The 27,842-nt window shown below is 36.9% G+C and overlaps 1 protein-coding gene across 2 annotated transcripts; it reads left to right on the forward strand.

Moving 5' to 3' along the window:
- Positions 1 to 547: 547 nt before the first annotated feature.
- Positions 548 to 27,357, forward strand: LOC124298003 (zinc transporter 9). 2 transcript variants are annotated; one of them, XM_046749519.1, is made up of 11 exons: positions 548 to 836; positions 2,180 to 2,710; positions 2,875 to 3,070; positions 3,178 to 3,260; positions 3,449 to 3,572; positions 15,254 to 15,392; positions 16,456 to 16,779; positions 24,803 to 25,015; positions 25,176 to 25,310; positions 25,381 to 25,494; positions 26,937 to 27,357. In XM_046749519.1, the coding sequence occupies exons 2-11, from the start codon at positions 2,206 to 2,208 to the stop codon at positions 26,979 to 26,981; spliced, it is 1,878 nt and encodes a 625-aa protein (XP_046605475.1). In that variant the 5' UTR covers positions 548 to 836; positions 2,180 to 2,205; the 3' UTR covers positions 26,982 to 27,357. The 2 variants fall into 2 exon arrangements, with proteins under 2 accessions (XP_046605475.1, XP_046605484.1); XM_046749528.1 differs by lacking the exon at positions 548 to 836 and adding an exon at positions 1,733 to 1,858.
- Positions 27,358 to 27,842: the final 485 nt, after the last annotated feature.

The raw sequence follows: 27,842 nt of genomic DNA on the forward strand, positions 1-27,842 counted from the left end.
CTAATATATCCGCGAGTTTCGTTCCTACGCGTCTGGTGTAGTAGCCATAGTCTTATACAGATAGACCGCGCGCTCTATGCATCAAGATGAAGCCGTGAAAAGACAGAGAGAACAAAGGTTGCAGGCATTCCTTCTCACTCATTGTTGAGTCTTACATAATAATTGGATATAATGGTGTTATTTAATTATGATATGTTAATACAATAATAATATATAATAATGTATAATAATATTATAGCTCTTTGTAGTTCGAAAATCTCGTAACATGGTTTTAAGCTCTGGTTAATGAATTTCATAGTTATTTTTATCTAGGGATATTTCAAATAGTTAGACAGTTGTTTTAATACCTTCTGGTTACAAGATACTCGTTCTTCGAGTTTGATTAGTTGATAAAAGTGACATATAATAATAATAATAATAATAATTGATAAAATATACGAACGTTCCGGTCGGATGTTACACCCCCACTGTATGACCGCGCCTATGTAAACCCACCCTTATTATTTCGCTTTTACTAGTTGAAACCTGGGGGAATTGCGCTTATTGCGCATCATCTGCCCACCGAGTACAGCTAGTGGAAATCGCTATCAGTATTCTTGACCTACTATAAACAGAGGCCAATAACTGTTACATACCGTCAACTATTAATCGTATTAATCCTCTATTTTAGATTTAAAAAACCTACCGAAGTTTTTCCTTGCCAGCGGTACTTCAAACCGAATATTTGGTTCAAAATTAACCTCCGGAGGACTATACACAGTGTACTACAGCCACAGAGCTGTATCTTACAATGTCAAATTTGTAGGTTAACTTTCTTCACCGGAACATTTAAAGAGGTCTGTGTTTGGAATTTTATATATTTTTACGGATTTCACTTCTTTATTTGATCACTCTCTGTTTCTTCGTGTAACACGCTCACGTCGTGAGATATTATGGAACTTTCGACAATTAAGCGACATAATAGCTTCTCTGATTTACATATATCAATTCTGAGATATCTTCATCTAAAACTGTAAAACAGACTTATTTCCGTGCTTTTAGGTTATATTTGACTAAAAACTGCATTTGTCAGATGCATAAGATTCGGTTAAATAGTTGTCACTTGTTTCCTCGCTGGTAATGTACTTTTTAATTTTTTACTTGCTCAACAATTCGTTCATGAAATTTTAGACCGTGGGTTGTTTTCACTTGTGCATGAGATACAATTTTCCAAATGCCTTAGTAACACTCCTAATGTTCGCATCCAAAATATACACTTAGAAAATTCTATAGTCTGGTTGATCGAAATTAAATTTTATTCTGGTAACCAATTGATATTGTTGATTGTTGACATTTGTGATCAAACGTTATCATTAAGCTCTTATCAAAATTACTCTCATCTGAATGGGAAATTTGTTGACTGAAAAATTTCTGATGCAGTTCCTATATAGTGAAAGCTATAGAATTATATGAATGCTTAGATCCGTCTTAACTAATTATTGTACATTATTCATAGCACATGAACGTGTGTGATGCTCATTGTGATTACATTGGCAAATTTTCAACCATCTGAGATCTTAACGACATGTACTTTAATTTAATACATTTTTTTTTTAACTGGTGGTACACATCCTGGGGGTAGCCACTAATGGTACACCGAGGTAACTCGTTACCCCGCGACTGATTTAGTCTGTCACTTGATTTTTAATTGTCGTAGAAGCTTTGTCCATCCACTAATCTGTTTCAGACATTGACGAAAGATAGATATGTATTTTTTTGAATTTTTATAGATATAAAATGATAAAAAGTGTATTTAAAGGAATCAAAAGCAAGCTGACGATGAAAATGCTGCAGTAACCAGTTACACCGAAGTACCAATGTAGGTTTAAGAATTGGTATATTGCAATTATAGAATTATCTGATATTCAGGGAATTCTAATCAAGCAGAGACCCCCACTTATATTTTTGTTCAAATGAATGCTTAGAGAACCTTATGTATACAACTCAGTTTCTACGAACTTGCAAAATGATGATTTTTCATGTACTATTCTATTAATTTAACATTAGTAACTTCAACCTTATATTTTAGTTGAGGTAAAAAGTAAGCCCAAAACCGTCATGAACTGGTAGCATGCATCGTACTAGTATAAAAAAATTCTATTCTAAGGTTAATTACATTTTTTATTGTTTTTCTGTGCAGATTAGTTGTATTGAAGTGTACCAACAATGTTACACCAGTCATATGGCCTGCAAAGTTTCATTTGGCAAAATATTGTTTGCCATCATAGGAATCAGTGCTATATTTTTCTTGTTGGACAAACAAAGAGACATGCAAGCATATTTATAACATCAAAGGCAAATAGCAAGCATAACAGTAATTTTGTGTTGAATTCACCAAAACTGGGATTACAACATAAATTGAACATAATTGCGTATGTAAATCCTAGATGGAGATACGTTACAGCGTCTGGTTTATCTAGTATATCAGATGGAGAAACAAAATCTGGGAATGATGAAAAGAAAAGGCACTTCGATGCAGATCAGAAGATACTTAAGGCTGCGGTGAAAGAAAGAATTATCGAATTAAATGCAGAAAACTTGGGGAAAATTAAAGAACGACCTCTCGATACAGAGAATAACGAAGAAAAAGCAATTAAGGATACAACAAAAAAACCAGATAAATCCAAGGATGCCACAGCCAGAGAAGTATCCAGCAGCAGGCCAATTATCAGTAAAGAATGAATCTTAATCTTATTTATTATAATGTTTTGACAGATGATATTTGAATTATTGAATCAAGTTGATTCTTAATGTAAAAACTACACTTCTTTCTCCTCTAACTTAAACTGAAATATTTCATATCTGAGCACTGATTTAGTGTATCCTTTCTTTAAGACCCACCAAAGAAGAGAGTCAAAGTCGATCTATCTGTTTCCTCTTTGGAAAGGAATTTTATTACTCCTATTCGGGCGATGTCAGATTTCTTATTGAAGCCAGCAGATTTAGAATCGTTACCCAAAACGAAAAGGAGATCACCACACGAGTTTGAACCTCCAATAACGGTTTATTGGAGAAAAGATGTTGAAGCTAAGTAAGAATATTAGTTTTCTTCAAATTTGTACTATTTCTCATTCTTAAACCTGCATAGTGCATATTATCATGTAATCGATGAGACTTTAAAGGAAATTGTGATTTCAGAGCTGTAGAAGTATGGGGATCTCGAGAGGCACTGTTGAAAGAACTCCTCAAAAAAGAACTGGAACGAAAAACATACCAGCAAAGTAATTACTCTTGCCAATGATATTGAAATTGTTAGTTGACAAAATGACTATTAGTAACAATATAAACATCATCAATGTGTCAGTAAAAAAAATTCTACAGTACTTTAACTTAATATTTTGAACGCAGATAATTCTTTTGTTTTGGAATCATTCAGTATTCATAAATTTGTCCGTAAATTTCGTTTCAGATGTTTTCACTGTAAAAAGAAGACTCAGGGATTATAGACGTGAAATGGGTAAGCAGGCAAAATCAATTAAAGAAGATGGACTCTTTGGTAGATCTGGTAAAGTTGTTCTCACAGCAATAATAATGTGAGTGATAAAATTAATTAAACTGGATTTAGTATGTTCAAATAACAATGTTGACCACTCTTCCAAGGTTTTATTGGCTATACCTAGTGGATAAATTTTCATATAAACCTATTGGAAACTGTTATGCAAAATTAGTTATTAATATTCCATATAAAATTCTACATATTTTGTGTTGCATAAAAATTTAGAACCACGCAAACTGATATAATATTAATACTTTAATAGCAAAACAATGGCAATCTGATCTCCAACAGATACTTAATGGGCATTATTTTGCATAGTTTTATCACTCAAAGTATTATTAACGTAACAAGTTCACTTCTACATTTTTTTACATAAATATGTGGAATCTGACATGAAATAATGGTCCACTAACAACTAATTTTGCATACCGACCGTAGCGGCTCGGCGCGAGCACTCGAGTCTACGAAGCCAAGGACAGCTCGGGTTCAAGTCCCTGGTCTGTCAATGAGGGTCTGAACGACAGCTTGAAAAAATGTAAGACAGGTCACACCGTTCAGGCGTTGAGTTGCTGGTCGGTACTTTGAACTAGGTCCGACTACACTCGGGCAAGGTTTTCTTAAGTTTTCCTTATCCCTCGTGTGAATGCAGGTGTTTCTATTGAACATTTTAAGTCAGCTGTAGCTGCATAATGTTTGTTACTGATTCATCCCCTCTCTTGCCCCGAATAAGCCAGAAAGTACGGTATCGGGTATGGCGGGTGTAGGCAGTAGTAAATAACAATGTTACGTCCGTGATTAGAGTTACTCCTGAGCGGTAAGAGTAAACTGGTTGGCTTCGCTTTTAAGTTCCAGGACAACCGGAAATCAGGATGAGGATCGAATAACGTAGGGTTTGTTTGAGATATTACTAATATATTTATTTCGAGGAAGTTCAGATGACGGTAAAAACGAAGTGTGCTGTATGAAGCTATGTAAGAAGTTCAGATGTGACGTTGTTGAGAGTTAGAATAGAAGTGTCCCTCGAGACGTGAAACGTACGGGTGCAGAAAAGGTGTGACAATGCTAGGAGTAGGGAATGGAATTTGATGAGTAAGCGTGATAGTGAATAGCGTGAGACTACGTAGAGATAAGAGGACAGGACAGAGACCATGAGATTAATGTAAGAACTGTGGGAGAGTTAGCGAGTAGGAAAAATAGAGAGAAGTGGTATGTTGGACGTAACACCCCCCCCCGTCAGAGGGAGCATAGCGGTAGGTATGGTCCCGAATATAGGAAGCAAGAAGGTGGAAATGTGAAACATGATTTTAAAGTATGTGCTTAAAATTAGTTTTACAATTTTTCGTATTATAGGTAGTGTATGGTTTATATTCTGGATTACGTATGAGCGTAAGGCATATAGTTATAATACTATGGTTACATAATGTTGTTTAAAGCTAGGCGCCTAGGGTTAATGCGCATGGAAGCGGGTTAGTACACTTAAGCCTAAACAACAATGATTTTTTTTTTTGATTAGCTGGGTACTAAGTAATACCATATTTTTTTTTTTTTCTTGATATATCGAGATACAGAGTTTGACCTATTTGTACAATGATATCGGTTATGAGTGTAGATATATTTTGGGCTAATTTTAAACGAAGGGTATAAGATCGTCACTACAATTATTTTAGTGCAGTAGTGTACACAAGTATTTATTTTATTTATGTCTGTTTGACAGCGCAACAGCAGATCTTGATAGCAATATAGTAATTGCCTATTTGTAATAAGGTTTTCGTAAGGTGGGTGGGTTTAAAGGAAGCGGAGGTGGTGTGTGAGGAACTGCATGATGGGTTTCTACTTCGTTGGGAATGGGTAGGACAGAAGAAGTAGGTGGGTGAATAATAGTTAGCGCCAGTATCTATTATTAGTGTCACGTACCCATTCAAAGACTGCGGGCATTGTGTTCGAATCTGTGGAGGGCCAGATTCTAATTGTACAGAGCTGACGTTTGGTTTGGACGCTGCTCTGGTTTGAGGGAGGTCGATGCGTCTGCGCGGCCGTCCCTGAACTCGTTTAAATGGCTCGCGTTGCCTGAATATTCGCGATGTTGCTTTGCTTCGTATGAAACCTCCGGGTGGACGCCTGTATCGCAATTCTCGTTCGAGTAGTCTTGTGTTACGTAATTAACCCTAAAGTTCGATCGTGAAGGATTTGGTGTGTTATACTGTTGTGAGCGTTGACTGTCATTTCGCGTCTGGTCTAAAGGTTGGTTTGTCGGGTCTCTTGCTCGATATTGGGTATTGGGATTGTTCTGTTGTTGACGATTAGTGTTATTTTGGAAAACTCTTGAATTTTGTTGGAATTTTGGATTCTGGGGATATTGGGACCGATTTGAGCGGCACTTATCGTTTGAGTGGCCTTTGCGACCACACTGCGTGCAAGTTGTGTTGTTGCGCTGCCTCGTTCTGCACTCTTCTGATGGTGACGTCTTATCCGTTATGAAATCTTCAACAAATGTTTTTGCTGATTGTGACTCATACCTAAGCATAAGTATGTGATACCAGTTTTTTAGCCATATGTTAGTGAGGTAGGCTTCTACGTAAGTGTGTTTTTCCACTGATCTGTACTTGGTATGTGCTTTGACGACTAATGGTTTAATTGTATTATTACAATTAGTTTGCCATCTTAATGTATCTTCGCCAATCTTCCTTGATATTAGTGTACAGTGTCTTACTAGTTCCTGGTTATCTTGGTTCACTTTTTTGATTTCACTAGCTCTCGATGCACATCCTGGAATAGGTATTTGACTTAGAGTCGTTGGATATTGGATGTGATCGGTATCTTGATCTCCTATGTCCGATTCAGATTCACTGTCGCTAGGACTTCCGCCCTTGAGCTTTAAATCCGGATACTCTAACAAAATTTTGTTGACGCTTTCAGCATCACCTAATTTTGTGTAGAAGATAAAATCTAGTCTATCTTTATAATCCGTGATTTTAGCTGGGATCTCTACTGTAGATGTATTAGTAGGTGATCCTTCCATGAGTAGTCCGACTAAATCATTTTTGTCGTCCATTAACCATGGATCAGTGTAATCTTCCTCTTCTTTCCTCAGAGTTTCATCACTATGTGAATTTACACTAAATGGTTCAAAGCTAAAGTTGATGTCTAGTTCGAATTCCATTGTTGTGATCAATTTATAGTTTGATGAACTTTAGAGGTGCTGCCACAGCAATACAACCAAAAATAGAACGTTAAGTAGTAATTTTGGGGACGTAGGAGAGGGTCTCGGTAGATTGTGAGCGTTTCGAAGTTTTGAGAGTGACCTCAGAAGTACTAGCCGTACATAGGTCGTCTAGGGTGATAATGCCTGAACCGGAAAGTGTGACACGAGAGGTCTGGTCATTTGGGCAGAGAGTATGAAGAGTAAGTGATTAGAGTTACTCCTGAGCGGTAAGAGTAAACTGGTTGGCTTTGCTTTTAAGTTCCAGGACAACCGGAAATCAGGATGAGGATCGAATAACGTAGGGTTTGTTTGAGATATTACTAATATATTTATTTCGAGGAAGTTCAGATGACGGTAAAAACGAAGTGTGCTGTATGAAGCTATGTAAGAAGTTCAGATGTGACGTTGTTGAGAGTTAGAATAGAAGTGTCCCTCGAGACGTGAAACGTACGGGTGCAGAAAAGGTGTGACAATGCTAGGAGTAGGGAATGGAATTTGATGAGTAAGCGTGATAGTGAATAGCGTGAGACTACGTAGAGATAAGAGGACAGGACAGAGACCATGAGATTAATGTAAGAACTGTGGGAGAGTTAGCGAGTAGGAAAAATAGAGAGAAGTGGTATGTTGGATGTAACAACAAAATAAAAAAAACTACTTTTCAACAATTTTGCATGGGAATTTTTGTACTAGGTATCAAACTGCAGTGAGACTATAGGGTGGTCGTCATTTATTCTTCAAATATCTTAAAAACGAATGAAGATACAAAGAAAAAATTTATACAACACTTGAAGGAATTTCAGACGAAAAAATGATGCCGATACTTGATCATACTTCATTTCTTATATGTTGCCACTTTCAAAATTTTACGTGGTTGAAGTTAGTATTGTTACTGTAATGCAATATTTGAGAAGAAAATGAGTAGAAGGGAACCGCTAATTTGCAAATCCACAATAGGTAACGTTGAAAGTGTTCAGTTTCCAAAATATGAGTTGATTTACCTTATTACGGTGTTACAGGGTAGATCGTGTAGACTTTGATAAGCGGCTACCGGAACCTCCTCTATGTCCACCCAAGGTGTGATTTAGCTATTTTAAGGTTCCTACATGTTGATTATGCGCTTACGTGCCATTACTCTGAATACAGGAAATGATAGAAGAAGGAAGGGATCGGTTTTAAGGATGCTAGGTAGTAAGGGAGGCGTTGGTTTATTATTAATGCTCAAGTGTTTGAATTATAACTGTGGTCAGTGTAACAGAGTCCGCTTGGATTGGCATGGAGAGATATAATTAAAAGTCACGTGTGTGAAAGTTAGGATGGAAGTGACTAGTCTAGAGAATGTAGAAGACTTGATAGTTACAAATTAGAGATCAACCTGCCGACTTGGTACGAGAATCGAGGCAGCTTGGTGAAGATAGATAGATTATGCCGGGTATAAAGTAACTGTAAGACTATGGGAAGGCAAACTGAGTTCTGTAGGACGTAACATCGGTTCACTGAATTTTAGACGATCCTAAAGTTGGGAAATAATGATTTTTTCTGAAAAATCGTGACATCATTACAAACTGCATCTTCAAGAAATTTTCTGATAGATTTTTCTCTTTGAATGAGAAACAAATATTGTCCTGTGGGATGGTAGCAAAATCGTTGCAATGTACACTTATGTCTGGATTTACAGAATGACGGAATTATTCTTTGGCATAGAACTTTTTGCGGTTGATAATTGCTGTTACAAAAGGAAAGGAGTGCGTTATCTGATCTGTATTTATGCTGTCGATTATTTTCAACCAATAGTTTCTAATTACTACTGAATCAGCTGTTATACCAAATTTTTTGGAGTCGAATTGAGTGCTGGACAATTTGCTTCAGCGTGATGAACTCTGAATACATCTTTGATGACAGCATAAATATAATGTTTTTTTTTTCTTGTGAATCTGCTTGCAAACGTTTTCATTTAAAAGGTGCAGTTGTGTGTTCATAGCCCTAAGCTATAATAATATAAGCCCTACAATAATCACGAATGCATGGTTGAAAAAGTGGGCGAATGTCAGAAATTGATATCTGGATTATAGAAGTGTCTAAATAGTGGTTGAATCAAATAGTCGAGTATTCGAATCATTCAAACAACTCGAACATATAACGTGTTTCGAATCATTCACATGGTTCAAATAATTAGAATACTTAGAAGTATTAAAATTATATGATTCAACGATTTACAGCGCTTAACTCTCGGAGCACACGCCTATTTTTTCGATCACAAAGCACACGGTCTGTGAAACCCTGTGCACTATTTCACGGTCAACCATTTGAAAGTTACTAATCCCTTCAACTTGAAAAAATTCTCAGATATGCTTGAAACATTGTAGAATCTATCCCTTATTTCAAATATCTCTTTAGAAATATTAAAACTTCGAGAAAAATTCCTGAAAAAACGTTTTTCCAAAAAAAAAAAAAAATTTTGTAAAAAAAATTATACTTTCAGAAATTTTTTATATTTTTTGCTAGAACTCTAGGTTTGTATTTTCGAATAAATATTCAGAATGGGACTTGAGGACAGGATCTGTCAAAGAGTTTGTCAGTCGATCTGTAAACCTTTAGAGGGCCGGCATTTTTCCCTTGAAATTCGATATTTTTTAGAGGTATGATTTATGTATCCATAGGCTTATGGCATACTAGCAGCCCATCCCGGCTAGGCACGGGCATATAATAATATAATAAAAGAAAATACACAATGTTTACAGTGAGTTTCTAAAAAAATAACATTTATATTATTACATAATATTGTTATATGCCCGTGCGAAGCCGGGATGGGCTGCTAGTTTTTAATAAAAGGACGCTTATTGTGACGTAACTATAAAAGATAGAGACATGCTGTCGCGACATTTTTTATAGATAGTGATATGTCCTGAAAAATTGTAATACATCATTTTGTTCTATCATTAATAGTTTTCGCAGCGCACGCGGTTGAAGGAAGTTTTTTGTTTATTTTTTTACAACTTGGGTTAGATTATTCAAGTTTTAGTAAGCATCCCTAATTTTTTTGAAAATGAAACATAGCCTATGTCACTCGGGAATAGTGTAGCTTGCCAACGGTGAAAGAATTTTTTAAATCGGTCCAGTAGTTTCGTAGCCTATTCATTTCAAACAAACAAACAAACAAACAAAAAATCAAATCTTTCCTCTTTATAATATTAGTATAGATAGATGGGTCAGGTTGGCCCTCTAAAGGTTTAATTTATTAATTTCTTTGCTTTCCCATGATAATTTGTAAATCTTAGTTTTGTTTCATCTTGTTCTTGGTGATTCAGTTTGAAACGCGACTTCACCGGGAAGGTGGTTGAAAACCTGGTTGAGAAATGTTTAACATAAAAATTCAAAATCCTATTCAGGTTATTTGGGTTAGGTCAGACTAGGTGAATCACCCAAGCTCTCCCTTTTGTTACAAAAGTATTTGGCACTGGGATGTCATCTGCTGCTCGTACGATCAGTAAAACGTACACATTATTTTCCATGATATGTATGAATCATATTCACAAGGAATTTGCCTGCTGTATTACAAATTTTGTCCAACGGCTTTAGGAGGTTATGATTGTGAAAGTCAAAATCTTGGAATTTCTGTTGTAAATCACCCACTCTGTTACTAAAATATTATTGTTGAGTAGTATTGCCACTCTAACTCGAGAGCTTCTAATATTTGATTTAATTTTGCTATTGATTCTTGACAGATTGATTGTGGGCTAGAGTCTACAAGGCCTGTAACAGCATCTACAATTTTGTCAGAGACGCCGATGAGTATAAAATTTTTGTCTACCTGGAACGCTGTGACATTACACTTATTATTGTTCACGTATACCGCCAGATCACCTTTCTATCTTTTTCTATTGGCTTCCACAACGGCCTCGTTCGTAAAATTAGTAACATTTCACGACAAGCAGACCGCTTTTGAGTGACCGTCACCGATTTTATCGTCTTAACCGGGTATTTTCTACCAAGTGCTAATGAATTTGCTTTTTTCGATGAGTCTCTTTTACGTAACCGCGACATACGTTGCGCTAGCTCTACGCCTTTTTTGAATATTTGAAGCTTAAAATGCTGCTATCTCGAAAATGATTTTAGCTATCAAGATGGGGCACGACCCATCGTTCAGAGCAAAGAATATCCTTGGGATCCAGGATGGAAATTCTTATATTCGATTCGAAAGGTATTCGTAGCCCGTTTCAAAACAGACAAAAAATCTTGGCTATAAATTTCAAATTTCTGAATTATGGTTACCAATCACTCCGAAGTTTTTGAATGTGTCGTCATTGTGCCGAAATCTTCGACTCCAATGCTTTTCCTACAAATTGATCACCAGCTCGATAGATACAGTGCTCAAGCGGAATCCTACATTTTACACGCCCAACCCTGCGTGGTCCAAATTTAGCTATAGAAGAAAAATGAATCCTACATTTTTTGTAAGAAATTTATCAAGCTTCATTTTTCACATTTACTATTTTTGTCGTAGGTTTAACACGTACGTACAGATGCACGAAAAATCATTTTTATACACCTTTTCCGTACACGATTGACGTAAAGCCCTGTGCGGAGACTCAGACTTTCAGATTCTGTTTCTGTCATGAAAATGAACCTGTGTAGAAAACAAGATTTGAATAAATCTGAATTATTTTAATGAAAAATGCTAACTTTTCTGGGCTAGTTGGCTACCTAGCGGAGGTAACAGAAATGCTATTTTCACGCACAATCTCTTATTCTGCGATTTTTACCTCAGTTGTTGAGTAAGGAAAGTTTAGTTATTCACAGTGATTCCTCGTAGCTAATAAAACGCGCTTTTGAGTCATTACACTTACATTCCTACTCGGCATGAATATGTTACTTAAAACCGCAGTCTAACAAAAAGTTGTACTTTTGTTCTCTAAATATTCTACCAATTCTGAAATTTTTTATCTATATTTCTAAAAAAGACGACAAATACGCTTAACAAGTGGCAGAGCGGGATTATTGTCGCCCCTTGTTGTCTGCTCTGCAAGTCCCTCGTCCGAGGAAACTTCATACACTGGTTTTAGTCGGTCAATCGAGACTATGCCATGCTTTTCTCAGACTTCAACTAAAAAATCCCCGGTACGGCTTTTGCAGAGAACCTTTCTGGGTATCGACGCATGTAAACACGTAGGTGGCTTTATCTAGGCCCTTTAACGAACGCTTATATATCACCATGTCATGTTCCGGGTGTAGGGTGTAGATTCAGCGAAGTTTTGCCTAAGTTCCTTGACGTATTTGGGAGCTTCGGATCGAGGAACAATTGTCAAAATGGTTGTGTCTAGGGTACTCGGAAATTTCAGATTACCCAAAAATTTCGTACCCGAAAATCGTGGGTTTGCCGAAAACTGCCGAGTTTTTGCAAATTTTGATCACGGCTGTTTTCGCTTCTTCAAAAATACCGGGATTTCTAAAGTGAACAGAGATGTTGGAAAATTTTGAACTTATGTCGTTTCCGAAATCCCGAACGATCTGAAGGACAACTTCGTAACCGTCTTGAATTATGAGTTCTGGAGGTTCTATTCTCAAAAAATCAGACTAGAGGCTCACCGAGAAATATACTCTCGAATTATTTCATATATGCTTCATTGACACGTCTTCGTGAATTAATTTTATCATCGATCAGTAGAGGTGTGCGAGTACTGAAATTCTCTAAGTCGGGTAGGGTAAAATGGATTACTTTTGGTTCAGGTATCCGAAAAGTTCGGGTACTTGAAGATTTCGGACTACCCGATGATTTCGGGATGGCCAAAAAACCCGACCCAATGTAAACCCGAACCCTAGTTCAAGTACCCGCACACCCCTAATTGTGTCATGAACGATTGTGTTGCTTGGATCGAAACGTCACAACGGTTGGCTATGTTGGTTCTCAGAATCTGTATTTTTCTGAGCTGTGAGGCTGACCCTCGTGTAGATACGCCTGCAGTTCGTTGTCTCGTTCCTGTGAGTGTGCCGTGGGGCATTGGTGGTATTCGATCGGTGCTGCGACTTTTTTGATCCGCGACAAGGTATCGGTGACGACGTTGTCCTTTTCCGAGGTGTGTCGGATGTCTGCGGTGAACTAATCAATGAAGTCGAAGTATCGGAATCAGCGAGGTGAGCACTTATCAGTTTTTTGTTGGGAACCGGACGTGACTGGCTTATGATCGGTGAAAATCGTGGTATCTCTTCCTCCGACCACTTGCCGGAAGTTTTTCTCTTCGAGGTAGACGGCTAGCTTTTATTCGATGCTTCGAAAACCTCCCCAACCTTTGTAATCCACCCTACCGGTGGTCGCCGTTCTACGTTGCCCTGAGAGATATCGCGCCGAGGTGCCTGAAAGTACCTAAATAAAGGCAGCAAAAATACGGTTCACCAGAGTTGAGTAACCCAGACAGCATCCCCTTTAATAGCAAACAACCCCTTACTGAAAAAATAGATTATTTTCATGTAATATTCCATCTAACCATCGGATAATACCTAAAATTAGGGTGGCTCGAGATATGACTAAAAAAATTAAATTATGTGTCAATTTTTCGAAAACACACCTGGTGGTAATATCGTCTGTAAAGATGGCACCTAATCTTCGAAAAAGAAATATTTTCTGGAGTCCTGGACTTCTCTGAAAGAGTTCCAGTGTTTTCAGTAATTTTCAGGAGAAATTACAGCCAATACGACTTCGAAATCATTTTGAATAAGCGGGTTGCCAACATTACGGCACGTTATTCTGGATTTTTTTTTTTTAGTGTTCCCTAATTTGCGACCCATAAGAACAATAGTTCTCTATGTGAATAATGCGAGAGAATTTTTTTCAATACTATCACTATTCCAAAATTACCAATTCCTTACTAAACATAAAAAAGTTTGGAAGAATTCTGAAGTTCTTGAAAAAATTTGATATTTTTTCATATTACCGATATAATGAATATTATCCACGGGCATTATTTATGACGAAAATCAATTCTACACATTCTGAGGCTTTTTACAAGACTTCTGAGTAGCTTTATTGGGGTTTTAAAGGAAGACACCGCTATGACGGGTTACAAAGAGGTCGTTTTTTCATTTTCTTTTTTTGTTTACTAGATTATTTATTTGGGATTATAGAAGAAGGTATATTATTAAGCATGCTTTGAACTTATTTTGTGCAAATGTTTATTAAGAAGAATTAAAAATTGACCAAGTTATTGCGGTATAATAATGCCTCTGCATAAAAAACGTGGTCCAACCGCCGGGTCGATAACTTGACAATGTTTGGTCTGAAAAACAAAAAAAAAGCTTTATAATCTATATAAATGTAGTTGTCGTTATACGTAGCCGTGTATCGAGAAAAAATTCACAAAGTGGCGGTTGTTAAAAAAAATAAAATAAATTGAATTCAGGTGAAACTTTTACTTATGTTCGGAGGCTTAAAAAATACTGAATTTCAAAAAGAAAAAACGACTGCGTGCATAGAGAACTACATACAGCTGTAAAATCCTGAATATTAGCTTAAATATTAGAGCTGTTTTAATGAGATCAAAAAAGGAACTGGGAAATATCCATAAAATGGTGAAAAGTATCATTATTTAAAAAAAAATTTTTTTAAACATCGACGCACCTTTAGGAAAACTGAAAAAATTACAGAAAATCACCCTAAACCATGTATTCATGCTGTGAAAAACAGGAGGTGGTCACTCTTCAAAATCTACCGGAAATCAGGAATCTGAATGTCTATGAATTTTTAGCCGATTGAGTTTGGTAGCAAAAAATATGAAAAAATCCTGGATGTATGAACAAATGTCGGCTGAATCTATAATTTTTCAAAATAATTTTCTGAGTAGAAATCAAGTTTTCTTGCGACAATCCGAATAAAATGGGGGTAAAAGGCTGAAATTTGGTATGAGTAATTCATTTATTAACAGAAAACACTAGACCACTTGCAGAATAAATTTGACGCAGAGGCAGTTTTGGCATGCTCACTCGGCTATAGCCTTTCAGTCAATTCGATTAAGGGCAGTTTCGTGTTATAACTGATTTACGCAGATTTTCGGTAAAAATACACTTTAACGGCGGTGGATTTTTTTTTCAAGTAATATTGAAAATCTCATAGAAAACAGTAACGTTTTTATATAACAACTTTCCTCATGAGTCACATCGATTTGAAGCAGCGTGGATCCAAAAAATCTAAAACAATTCATAGCTAATAATTTCAATATGTTTTTAAACCGTGTTGAAGAACAAAAAAATCGAAAGGAGCCAGGGAAGTCGCGGAGCTTCGATTTGATATGGAAAGTCTCATATATTCCCACATAAAATTGTTCGTTCTTCTTCACTGAATGAAGATTCGTAGAAACCTATAAAGAAATTCTAAAGTTTTTTCACCACGGAAAAAAGCAAAGAGAAAAAGAAAAGAGCTTTTCGATTGTGACATTACGTATATTGTATGCAACGCATGCGTCACGTCATTTTAGGAATTCTTTTGTATGAATCTAACTCACGATTCTTATGTATCCTGTTTGTTTCAGAAACGCTAGTAATTTCCTATTCAAATTATTCGCTTGGTTGTACACTGGTTCTCACAGTATGTTCTCTGAATGTGTACATTCGGCAGCTGACACGTGTAACCAGTTGATTTTAGCATATGGAATTCATAAATCTGTACAGGTATGATATATTTAAAACGTTTTTGCCACAGAGCTGGTGACAAAAAAATTCACGTCCCTTCATTAAGAAAAGTTTCCTTAAGGAGCTGCCCTACTGTAATACAAAATTATTTGTTTTTTCCGTTTCAAAAATAGTTTGAAGAGACATATCTTTATCAAATTATATTTCTTCCAATAAAATATTTGAACACACCCCTTAACGTGTACATAAGTTAGAATGAAAAATTTATTCATATTGCACCGGTAGTTTTTCCGAAATTAACGTGTAAAAATTAGCCTGTTTCGACGTTTGTCAAAGTAAGGTAACACCTCAACATCGCTAAAATCTGATTCTAAGTCTGCCTTACACAGGAACTTTATATAAGGTTCGAAAAATGAATTGAGAAACGTAAATTTACTAACGTTAATTTTAGGTTTAGTAGTAGGGAATGATGTTTCATATTCAGCATTAACAATGGCAGACACTTCGGTTGGTGAAAAGTAGTGGTAGACATTAATCAACAGCGCTCAAAAACGTGCCCTACTTACGTCATTCCATGAAGGTTGAGACAGCGATTACAATTTAAAGGATGTCTTGAAAATTCTATATGCATAAAAAAGGCAAACGAAAAACTGGAAACGTGGATTCTAGTTCACAGACACAAACACTGACTTGTCTATTCAATGCGAAACATTTGCCGAGCTCTGTTATACCTGCTCAACGTATCATATTTTCGAGGTTGTAATTCGGAAAATACTTAGAATTTATTTCCAAAATTTTAAGGTTAGTTGCTACCATCAAAGACGAATTTTGGAAATTCCAATTTTTAGATGCTCTGAACCAGGTTCCCCCGTTAAGAGAATATATATAATAATAAAACGACATTTTTTCTGATGAAATAACGTATATTCTTTGTCACCAACGCTTGGTTTATTTAATTTACATTATATGTATAGCTGATGATTATTATTTGAAAATATTATACATTCCAACAAATCTAGTTATAAATAATTGCAAAAATATTTAATGAGTTCAATTTCGTACTGCAATTGGTGTTGTTTTACAGTACCATCTGATTTTTTAGAATCCAAACCCCGATCACCCATATGGATACACGAACATGAAAAACGTATCCTCTTTAATTTCTGGTGTTGGAATATTTTGCGTCGGGACAGGCTTGTCCTTCTACCATGGTATTCATGGTTTGGTGTATCCCGAGCCTGTGGATTCTTTTTATTGGGCATACTTTATATTGGGTGGATCACTGGTATCTGAAGGAGCGACATTGCTGGTTGCCATTAACTCAATAAAGAAGGGTGCTTTGGAAAGGCGACAATCATTCAAAGAATACGTCATTGGTGGCCAAGATCCCTCCGTAAACGTTGTTCTGATGGAAGACCTAGCAGCGGTCAGTTTTAAATCTAATCATTCAATATTTACACCTAAGTCGACAACCTTGTATGATTGTATAATATATCTCTACCGCGTTCACGGAGAGAACGACTCACAACCTGTCCCGATTTCGTCCGTATCGCGCACATCCCACCCGATGGAACGCCCACTTTACTCACTCCAAGTCACCAAACCTGACTTGTTGATGGTCAAACCCGACTACACAGGCAGGGGAGCCCATGCAGGCAAACTCTTACACGACATTTTGAACGTTTGGACGTTAGTTGCCAGTGAAAATAGTTCCCATTGATACACACGGTGAAGTTTGCAGCGTGAACCGCGAAGCAGTGCTGCGTTCACACAAATACCAAGTGTTGTAGACGCATGAGTACTACCAGCGGTATGACACAAGTTTCCCCTTCCACTTTCTTATTTGAGAACTTGTGACATTCTATTACCACAGCAACCAAAATAAATGTTGAAGAATAAAGTGACTAGTAAAATTGGTACCATTGATTATAATAATAACAAAGAATCGAAATGTGTTTGGTTTGCTATCTCGAGAGGGCGTTGCGAAAAAATCGTGTTACCAAAAACGTGACTGAAAACTCAAAAGTTTTTACAATAGGTTGTCAAATAAGGGTCCCATTCTAAAGCATCGAGTGTCACACCGCTGAGTACTACTGTCCGACCTCTCAATAGTGCCTCTGAATAGTTCCGCTTCCCCAGTTTCATCCGCGAACTGCTTCCCCCACTACTCAGAGGATTAGCCACGAGCTCGGATTTCGTATACCTACTTCTCAATAGTTCCGTCAGCTAAAACTTTGTTTTATTCGAGTTTTAAAGCATGAAAGCGTTCGGAACTATTGAGAGATAAGTACAAAAGTGTCGTCATTACTAGTTTCTTTATTTTATGTAATCTGAACAAATAATAGTATATTATACACCAAGGATCTTACGCGAACCTTGATTTCAGAATATGATGTTTACAAGACGAGTAGTAGAATTGCACGGGCCTAAGGCGCGCGCAATTCGAATACTAGTCCTGTAAAAAAGCACATTCAGATTGAAGGGTAGAGTAACTTTCGAAATGCATACGTTATTTTAATCCCAACAAGTACGTTTAGAGCGAGTAACGTCGTCTGGGACAAAGCAGAATGCTTTAAAATAGTCCACGGACCTTCGAAACACTGTATTTTGGCAGATCACTGTGCGTGAAAGCGGGATCCAGGGGCGAAGTCCCTCCCGACTCACAACAACCTAAAATCTAATTTTTGATAAAGTGTTTTTCGCAAAATGACACAACAATGTGATACAAACCTTCTTGAATGGTGGAGAAAAAGAAGTGATATCAGTACATAATAATTCCTAATATAGTTTTGTTTATTCAATTATTATGGAGCAATCTTAAAATTAGTCTTTGAAAACGAAAACGAAAACGAAATCGGCAATAATTATTGCTGCTTGCTACTATAGTTAAATACAACGGAACAGTTGTTGAAACTTATTTACTTCGAATTAGGTGATGCGATGAGCACTTCAGCGGTTGGTTTTTGTATTTTGGTGTTCGTTGTATCAATGCTTATATCATGCAGTATCTTACCTTTCTTTGGTTGCTTTTCAGAATGCGTTATTTCAGAAGATGTAACAGTTGATGAAATTATTTTATCAATTTTCATTTTGTGTTGGAGCGACTCTTCAATGTACCCCTCTTCGGCAGTGCTCGATTTCCATCCCCCATGACATTTCAAACCTCTTATGTCCGCCACGGAATTAGCAAGCAATATCGCAGAGGTATGTCGAAAGGCATGTCTAGTGTAATTTTATCGATCTGTAATATTTAAGTAGCATGGAATCTCATGAGGCATTGTAGCAAATTTATATTTATCAATCACCTGTTCAGTACACTTGCCCTTTCTATAATTAAAAAAAAAACTATCAGTCGCAACATTTTTTGGGTGCAGAGCTTTGTATTTTTTGAGTGTTCGGGTATGGTCTTCAGGGATGACGAATCGTCGAGCTTCCTTCGTTTGGTGTCCGGTACATCCATGATGAGCAATCTGCCTTCTTCTTTCATGTGGTGAACTTTTATTTTCACCAACTCATCTCCGTGACAAGCTCTCCCTCATATTGATATTTTAAAAATATTAAAAAATATCGAATACAATTATTAATCAATATTATTTTATATTTTTCATATCCAGAACCATGAATTCAATAATTATTGCAATTTATTATTCTAGTTATCATGAAGCTGTTTGAATATAAGGCAGTATTTATTGTATAAATCCCATGAGAAACCGCTTCTGTATGCAAGTACGCCCACCTTTGTTGCTAAATAAACATCGACAGGCGCTTCTGTAAAAAATGTCTCCGTTTCGCGACCGTAAAGACCTTGGATTTTTTGCTCTGATGATTTTTGCAATTCATTTTCAAGAGGTTTTGTAATCGGCCGTACTTTTAAATATCCACATGTTCTTAAAGTATTATCGTTGACTTCAGTATCGAAAAAAACTCCATATACTGGATGGCGCATGTTTTTTGCTCAATTCATTGTAATAAGCCAACAAAATATCTTCATTCGAATCTTTTATTTTCTCTTTTTGTTTCCACTCGGCAAATTTCTTATACGTTGAATCGTAATTCTGTTTCGATTTTTCTGGTAGTAACTGTGCACATGCTTCTTCAACGGCTTCTGCTATCTTTGCCGGAACCATTTCCAACGTTCCTAGCATTCGTACTCTGTATTGCATCGTTTCGACGCTAAGAATCTGCATAATAACATTGGCTCGAAGAGCTGTAAAGCGCAGATGCCGGTTTTCGTCGCCGATCCCTTTAAAATCCCGGACAATAAAAAGTCACCTCTGCCCCCGCAATACCGCCAAATTGCGCCGGTCGGTAAACGACTACGTTAGGTCTTCGTTTCAGAGGACGTTACGAGCTCTAAACGTGCTTGGTGGGAATAAAAGGATTTTTTTTAAATTCAAATAATTTTCACATGCTCCTTTCTAACTTCAGTATTATTAATGAGTTTCGTTGTTTGTCTAAAAGCATACAATACATAGGGGGGACTTCCACATCTATGTTTTCTGCCATTGCACCAATCTGAATACTAATGTAAATAACAAAAAAATAAATCACTCAAAGCCCAACCATATTACGCAGCAAATAACGCTGGAATTTATCAAATAAACGGATGGGATTAAATTCCCGGGCCCCGTTGTCTGCTGTGGCCGGGTTTGACCAGCTGCACGACCCGTTTGGCAAAGTGGAGAGGATAAAATGGGTGCGGGACGTTGGGCGGAATCTGCCCAAACCTGACGAATTTTGTCGCACTGTTGTGTCGTTTTCTCATTGAACGCAGTGTAGTGTGAATGCAGCATGAGCTAAGGTGAGTGCTGTAATTACACGAGTCAGATATTGCCCATCCGCACGTGTGACACAAGCTACTTTTTCCAATACCTGCAAAGGTAAGTTTGGTTTGAGAAGCGATAAGGCGTGTAACATTGGAGTTTGGTAACTTAGAGTGAATTACAGTCACTGCGTAAATTTTAATTATTAGAAAAGTGTACATTTGCCAAAAAAGCCCTCGTGTGTAAAATTGAGCAAGTCAGTTGTGCGTGTGCGCTATCACCATTTTACAGTATACTTTGGAAATACAGCACTTTACGCACGCTCTATAGACTTCGAAAGCCGAATTTTTCCGGCAGGTGTTGGAGAATAGTATTTTGTGTAACAACGAAGCGAACTCGGTCTTTTAGAGCCGAGCGTAAGTTTGCAATACGAATCGTAGGTGAGCGCGCATGCAAGCCGAAAACAGGTATGCTGTGCGAGCTGAAGACGAATATTGCAAATACTCGAGGCGAAAAGACCGTTACAATCTCGTTGAACATGATTCTTTATATAACAAGAGTATGTTGCGTATTTGTTCAAGAAGTACGAAATTGAGGTTAGGGTCGCGTAATGTTGGATTTTTTTGCGACAGCGCATGCGCGCAGCACAGAAATGCCACTTTTAACTCGTATCTTTTATACTTCGCGCATGCGTATTCGCAAACTCACTCTACCGTCATAGAAAAAGGTACTTTGTGTACAGAAAACAATGCATAAAAAACGCGCATGAAAAGAATTACCGAGTCAATGTGATTTATTATACAGTATAACTACAGCCTATATTAGAAAAATTCTTGTAATGTCTCATTTTGACTCAAAAATATAATTATTTAATGTTTTTCGAAAGAAAAATTCATTTCAAAGAATGAAAATGATAGTTTGCTCTATGGCGCCATTTGGGAAGGCATTAAAAAAATTCGTGCACTTCGAAGGTTCAAAACTGCATAAATACGCAGAAAAATAGTAGTAGTTGACTCAACAGTTGCTAATAAAGGCTCAAAATATGTAAATGAAGATATGAAACATACTGATTAAGGAACATTTGTTGCAATGCTATTTTGCTGACTAACAATGAACCATTGGAGAAATTACACAATTTGTGCAAATTCATTTTCGGACGAAATAAGCTATAGTTTTTACTTGGATAAATTATACAAAGTATCTCCTTTTGAGTAGCATGATCATATATCTTGCAACCGTCAACCCGCTTACCTACCCGGGAAAACAGTACAGACACCGAGGAGGTTGCCAAACATATACGTAATACGTAAGGCGAGAGAGAGAGGGAGTAACGTAATTCGACTAAACCTAATACCTGAACAAAATTTGTTGGGTGTCAGGTACAATCGTACCGCGATAATGAAACACAAAAATTAGCAAAAAGGAAGGAAAAGGAAACTCGGCAGCTCAGGGACTTAGAGGGGAACGTGGGTCAATGAAGGGAAATATCAAGCACTCTTTTATACAATGCCAAATTCGTAATAAATAAAAAAGAAAGCAATTTATTGAGGCAAAGAAATAAGTAACTAATTATGCCATTTTGTACAATACCTTGAGTAGACGTAAAATATAACATGATAAGCAATTTACGAACGCGACATAAATAACAGAATAACTCTAACGCAAGTACACAAGTTACGAAGTATAAAGAAAAGCTACGCAAACTTAGAGACGAAGTCTTGAATAAGGGATTAGACTTTCCATCGCGAGGAAATCGGGCGTACTTACATTACAGTAGGTAGCTAATTGACTCGATGTAATACAAACGGGCGAAATAACATATACAAGGGGAGTGTGAGTCGCTAGCAAGCTACGTAATGCGTCTTATGAACACCAGAGTAAATTCCGTAACAAAACGGAGCTTAACAGCTAGCAATAATTACAGAACAAGGTATTATAGGAAATAAACTTGTTTACACGGGTGTAACGTACGGGTTAAATTAGCATACAAGTAACGCAAATCAGGAGTTAAGATATAATACCTAGCGGGGATCGACTATGGATAGAAATACATAGGTACTAGCAAGCCACGCAGGACGAGCGCGCGAAGGATTCAAGGAAAACATACACGAGTGGTCACGTTACGAGTAACATAAAACAAGGGAAGTTATTTCTACCGAAAATTACAATGACGTATGACTTGACAGGGTTGTAAATGCGCGAGAAGCTAATGATAACTTTTGAGATTAGATTCGGGAACAAACTGAAGGGCTACTAGGTATCAAGTTATAGGTTGTCGAATAATAGAATATCAGATAATAACGAATCAAATAATAGCTTACGAAATGGTATTTAAAATAAATTAGGATGTAGTACAAGAAAAACGCACAAAAACCCGAGAGGTGATCTACGTCGACAAAAATTGTCGATAATAGAAAGAAGGAAATGAAAGAAAAGGATTCGGCAGTTCGAACGGTAACAGAAAACTCACTTACGTGGTACCAAAAAAAAAAACGGGAAAAATGCAGGAACCGGTGAACAGGAACGTAATAGCAAACAAACTGAAGGAACTTGAAACGCGAACAATAAAGAAAAACTGAATTAAGGGAAATGAAAAGTGAGGAAGGATAGAGCTCCAGAAGTGTCAACGTTGCAGCTCGAAGGACTTCCTTCTTAGTCGACCGCAAGATCATGAGCCGCGTCGGGACCCAGATCAGAAATGACGAAGTGAAGACCGATGCAGACCTCCTTCGGGGTAGCTGCGACAACGGAAACGGTTGCGGCCCTGACGTCAGGATGAGTTGTGCCCACCGTCTTCGTCATGCCCTGCGTTGCATCAAATATGAGATGTGGGGCGGCAGCCGGACGATTCGATGCAGATTGGGTATTCCTTCAAATTCTCTCTCTGCAAGTCCGATAGAGATAAGTAACGTTTGTAGCCTTCCGTCCGGATTTCTCGAAGAACCAGCGTAAGGTGCATGACTCCATTAGCCCCTGGTTTAGCGGGTGGCGATTTCTCGCTCCGAAGAAGTGGACGGTGGCGGTCGTGAGGAATCCGGACTCCAGAGGAGGCTGTATCGGTAGATTTGTTGAGGCACTGGTTCTAGCGGTGGGACGTTGGGTGGATGCTTTGCTGTCACTGTCGCGTCGTGCCAATTCAACCCCTAGATCCCGTACTCTCTCTCTCCCTCTCTCTCTTATTCTGCTGAATGCGGTAGCCGGCCTGACTGGCCTCGTTGGTCACTCCTCGTGTCCATCTCTCGATGCGTGGCTCGTGGAGGGTGTTAGGAAAAGGAAGGATATAAAATATAAAATAGTATCAGAAATTAAGTTTAGTTACTAAAGCATGGCCATGTCGAAAGCCTTGCTCCTTGCTGTGGACGACTGTTTTGCGATATACTTGTGGGGGTTCGGAGGTCCCATAACGCGGAGTGAAACAATCTCTAGAAAAATAGATTTTATGGAAAAAATGTTCCCAATAAAAATTTTAGGATTCCAAGGATGACGTGAAATGACTCTACCGAAAACATTTGAAGGAAATTTAAACTTCTTCAATAGGAAATCTATCTTTTTATTCAATACAATCATAGTTGTCTTAGAGACAAACATTATGAAAAAAATGTTGTAATCGGTATCGAAAACTCAAGACTTCTGTCACTTTCAAGTTCAAAGACGTTTCATACCAGTCATGCGAAGCAACGACTGCACACGTACGTATAAGTGATTGAGGGCCATTTGGAATCAAAAAAAGGTTATCATTGTCACGTCATCCGAGTTTATAATTTATAAAACAAAATACCATGAAAATTTGGCCATTTTAAGTCTAGAAATATCGAAAATTTTAGTGACTCTTCATTTATTCCATTTTTCAAGATAAGCCAAATGATACTTTTTGAGGAATTGGAGAGTTTCAAACTTGAAGTGATAATTTGAGTTTCATACTTGAGTATCATAAATTATAGAGTCCACCGAAAGTATCAGAATCATCAATCTGTAAATGTTACATTATTTAGTTTACTTTTTGGTATAAAGATAAATACCCCCCCTTACTACACGTGAACGAGGTTCAAAACTTCTATGGACCCAAATATGTCATAACTTCAGAGCTCATGAAGCTAACTCAAGAAGTTTTTCTAGTTTGATTTAATTGCCTGTCAAAAAGTCTAAAACAACCTGGACCTCTCCTTATTGAACTTACGAAGACAGTTTATAATTATTCTTATTAGCAATCGATATTGTTTTGATCAAATTTACCTCTATATTAACTTTAATTATATCTTTTAGTTTTTGTGTTGAGAGTTTTTTGATTCAACAAAAATGACACCGTTTTTGAATTTAAGAACACGGAGAGAATAAAAGAGCAATTTCACATAAAATTGCCGGAAAAGAAGAACACATCAGATTTTCTTGGTAAAGTATACTTCGTAAAATGCAGAATTTACTACTGAGTCAGTGAAAACCACCACTGTATGCAGAGTGGAATCTGCTACATTTATAGTAAAAAATATAGTTACATGGGACATGAGATATTCTTTACCAAAAATTTTGATGTGTTCCTCTTTTCCTGCAGTTCTGAGTAAAATCTACTGTTTCTTTTCTCCGTGCATAATCCGTACGCGGAGAATGTATACATTTGATATTGTGCAAACGAAAATGTCGTTTTAGAACAAGCTTATCGCCAGATCAAACTTTACTTGTTTTATCTAGGTCTTGGGAGTGACGGCTGCTGCTGGTTGCATGGGGTTAACGTCATACCTGGGTAATCCAATGTTCGATGCGATTGGATCTCTTGTTGTTGGTGGCTTACTAGGTGGTGTAGCATCTTTCATTATTTATACAAATGTGGCAGCTTTAGTTGGACGTAGCATACCTCAAGAAAGTCTCGACAAAATCAATGCTGAGTTGGAAGCTGACATTATGGTGATGATTTTTTCTAACATCCGTTTCTCATCGCATTTATAGAACAACATTGAGTTGAACGTAAATTTTACAAATATCATTCAAAGTATCGGTATATTAAAATTAGTATTTTGTTTTTGTTTCAAAAAATGGTGTCTCAGACATTCAACCATGATTTCAGATTCGTGCCATACATGACGTCAAAGGAATTGACATGGGAAATTCTTTGGTGAGGTACAAAGCAGAATTGGATTTCGATGGACGAGAGTTGACTAGATCATATCTTGATAAGCATGACCTTAATGCTATGCTGGAGGTTACTTCATAACAGGTTTATCATATGAGTAATATTTATTCGAAGGTCCCAAGAATATTTTCCATTTCAGGAGGTGAAGAAAATGGAGAATATCGATGAACTTGAATTGTTTCTGTTGAAACACGGAGAAAACATCGTCGATTTATTAGGCGGTGAAATCGACAGAATAGAATTGAAGTTGAAGGTAAGAATAGCGGCAAGTATATTAAGCTTTCGCTGCAGTAAAACCTCGATTGGTCGAGTATTAATCTGGGATGAGAATTAACTGGGATTGTTGCAAAATATTTTTTTTTCGGTTATTTAACGTCGAGAGATAGAGTTTATGTGTCCTGATGGATTCTGTTGTACACATAAGCAAATAGATTCTGACTGAAACTCCAAGAGTGGTAAGCCACTCTAAAAATATAAATATATATCTTTCTAGTGATATAATGACGATGCAATGGTTATAAAAAAAATGTTATTCTCATTATACTACAAGGGATACTTACAGAGTCAATTAATAACTGTTTGCAAATTTAAAACCATGTCTGTCATTTTCGGAATATCGGTGAACTTCATTTATCCGTATTGTTCTTGGTCCCATTTCACTCGGATAGTCAAGGTCTCACTGTAAATAACATCTTAATTGTTTTGCATTGCAAACGTCGTGATAAAATGAAATCATTATAAAATAAATCAAGAAGTTATGTACAGTTTAATCTTTAAAGTGATGAGTTCAATCAAATCAAATCGTAGGTAACGCACGTGGCAACATATTGTACGAAAACTCAAGTGAATGGATCCATCAAATTACACAAATTTTAGCTTTGGAATTCATCCATCATAAAAAAAATGCAATTCATTTTTATCCTCATAATTCTATAAAAGTATAGAGGGTTCAAGGTATTTGTCACAAAATTTCTATTTTCGGACTTCACTACCTTATTCGAATGAACGTTAAAAGGATTGGCTCCTAATTGTGGCTGCTAGATTCAGTCTCGTCACCACTTTTCATTTACTTGTTATAAAAGCTATCGTGTGTAACTAGGGCCAAAAGTTGGCGAACGCAAGTCGTGTGATTTCGCTTCGCTCAGGCGCAATCTTCACAGTCGTCGCAATCATCAACTATCGTCCCTTGTTACACAATATATCTCTGTTCGTAGAACTAGACTTTTCATAACTGCAGTCTTATCACTCATTAGCAGTTTCCGAACCTATATCGCGTTATGATACGAAGGAACTATGCTTTTACCCTAAACACCACAAATAACTTGATAATAACTTATGCTAGATACGAAAAAAGACGCATGAGGAACTGTCCTCACATCTGCAACAACTGGTATCTTAAAGAAAAAGTCACTTTGCATTGAAAACATGGTGGTTACTTTGAATTGCCAAAAATTTATGGAAACGAAGGCATTTATTATTAAATCAACAATGCCAACATTTGTCACTTTCGAAACCATGAAACTTTTGTCTGAAACTTATTTGTAAACCGCTATTTTTGAGACATCGGAATGGATAGATTAAAATAAGACATCCTATCACTTTCACTTGAAAGTATTTGAAAAACTGTTATTGGAGGCTGAGGCAGTTTCCGTACGATTGACTCAAAAGATTAAGGATAATATATTTTAATTCCAGAAAAGCCACCCGGAAATTCGGCACTGTGACCTGGAGGTTCTATAAGAAACATGTATTAGGAAAATAAAGTTTATCATATGCGATGTAAATACGGCTTTCACCAACAATATTTTATAATGTGATAAGTAACAGCTATAGGCAGATATTTTGTAATTATGTTTTATTGCTTTGCTGAAACTGCATACTATATGTTAACTAATTGGAAAAGTATTTTCGCTTTTTCTACGCTTTGTAAAAATATTTTTATTCTAATCAGTTACTTCCCTAAATCTATGATTCTTACGATTAGTGCGTCAATAAATAACGATTGATTTTGGTCTATCAGTTGTCTGGGTGGAAGTATAATGATCTGTAGAATAATTATAATAAGTGCTGTCATCTGAACCGGTTTCATTGAAATATACTATAAGTTAACTTGAAACTGCCCAATTTCTTTCACAACAATAAAAACCTCACTTTGAAAAATCTATTTCGTTGCATAAGTGTCTTGATGAAAATGTATATTCGGGGTTCCATGTCATTTCAACTATCGGTGAAGGTTACCAACGCCAATCTTACTATCCATTTTCTCTCTCTCGTTTGTACAGCAAAAATAGTGACAGCGCAGAGTGCAGCCAAATACCTAAAAATTGAACAAAACCTCAAAAACGAAGATTCGATTTCTGGGATTTCCAATGTTGGGTTGGGTAGAGAGATAATGGGTTCATGTCATACTGAAAGAAGAGGGTGGTAATTAATCAAGAAAGGGTCACACAACTTGAATCTGCGACGAAAGATTTTTTGCAAAAAAAAAAGAAGTAAGGCTAACCCCGTAGTTTTGCGAGAGAAATTGATTGACCGCAGTCCGAATACGCTGCGAACAACGAATCAAAAGTTGCGGCCGAAATAGTAGGAAATTTTTTAGTA

Source organism: Neodiprion virginianus, chromosome 1 (assembly GCF_021901495.1).
Source record: "Neodiprion virginianus isolate iyNeoVirg1 chromosome 1, iyNeoVirg1.1, whole genome shotgun sequence".
Classification (NCBI taxonomy): Eukaryota; Metazoa; Arthropoda; class Insecta; order Hymenoptera; family Diprionidae; genus Neodiprion; species Neodiprion virginianus.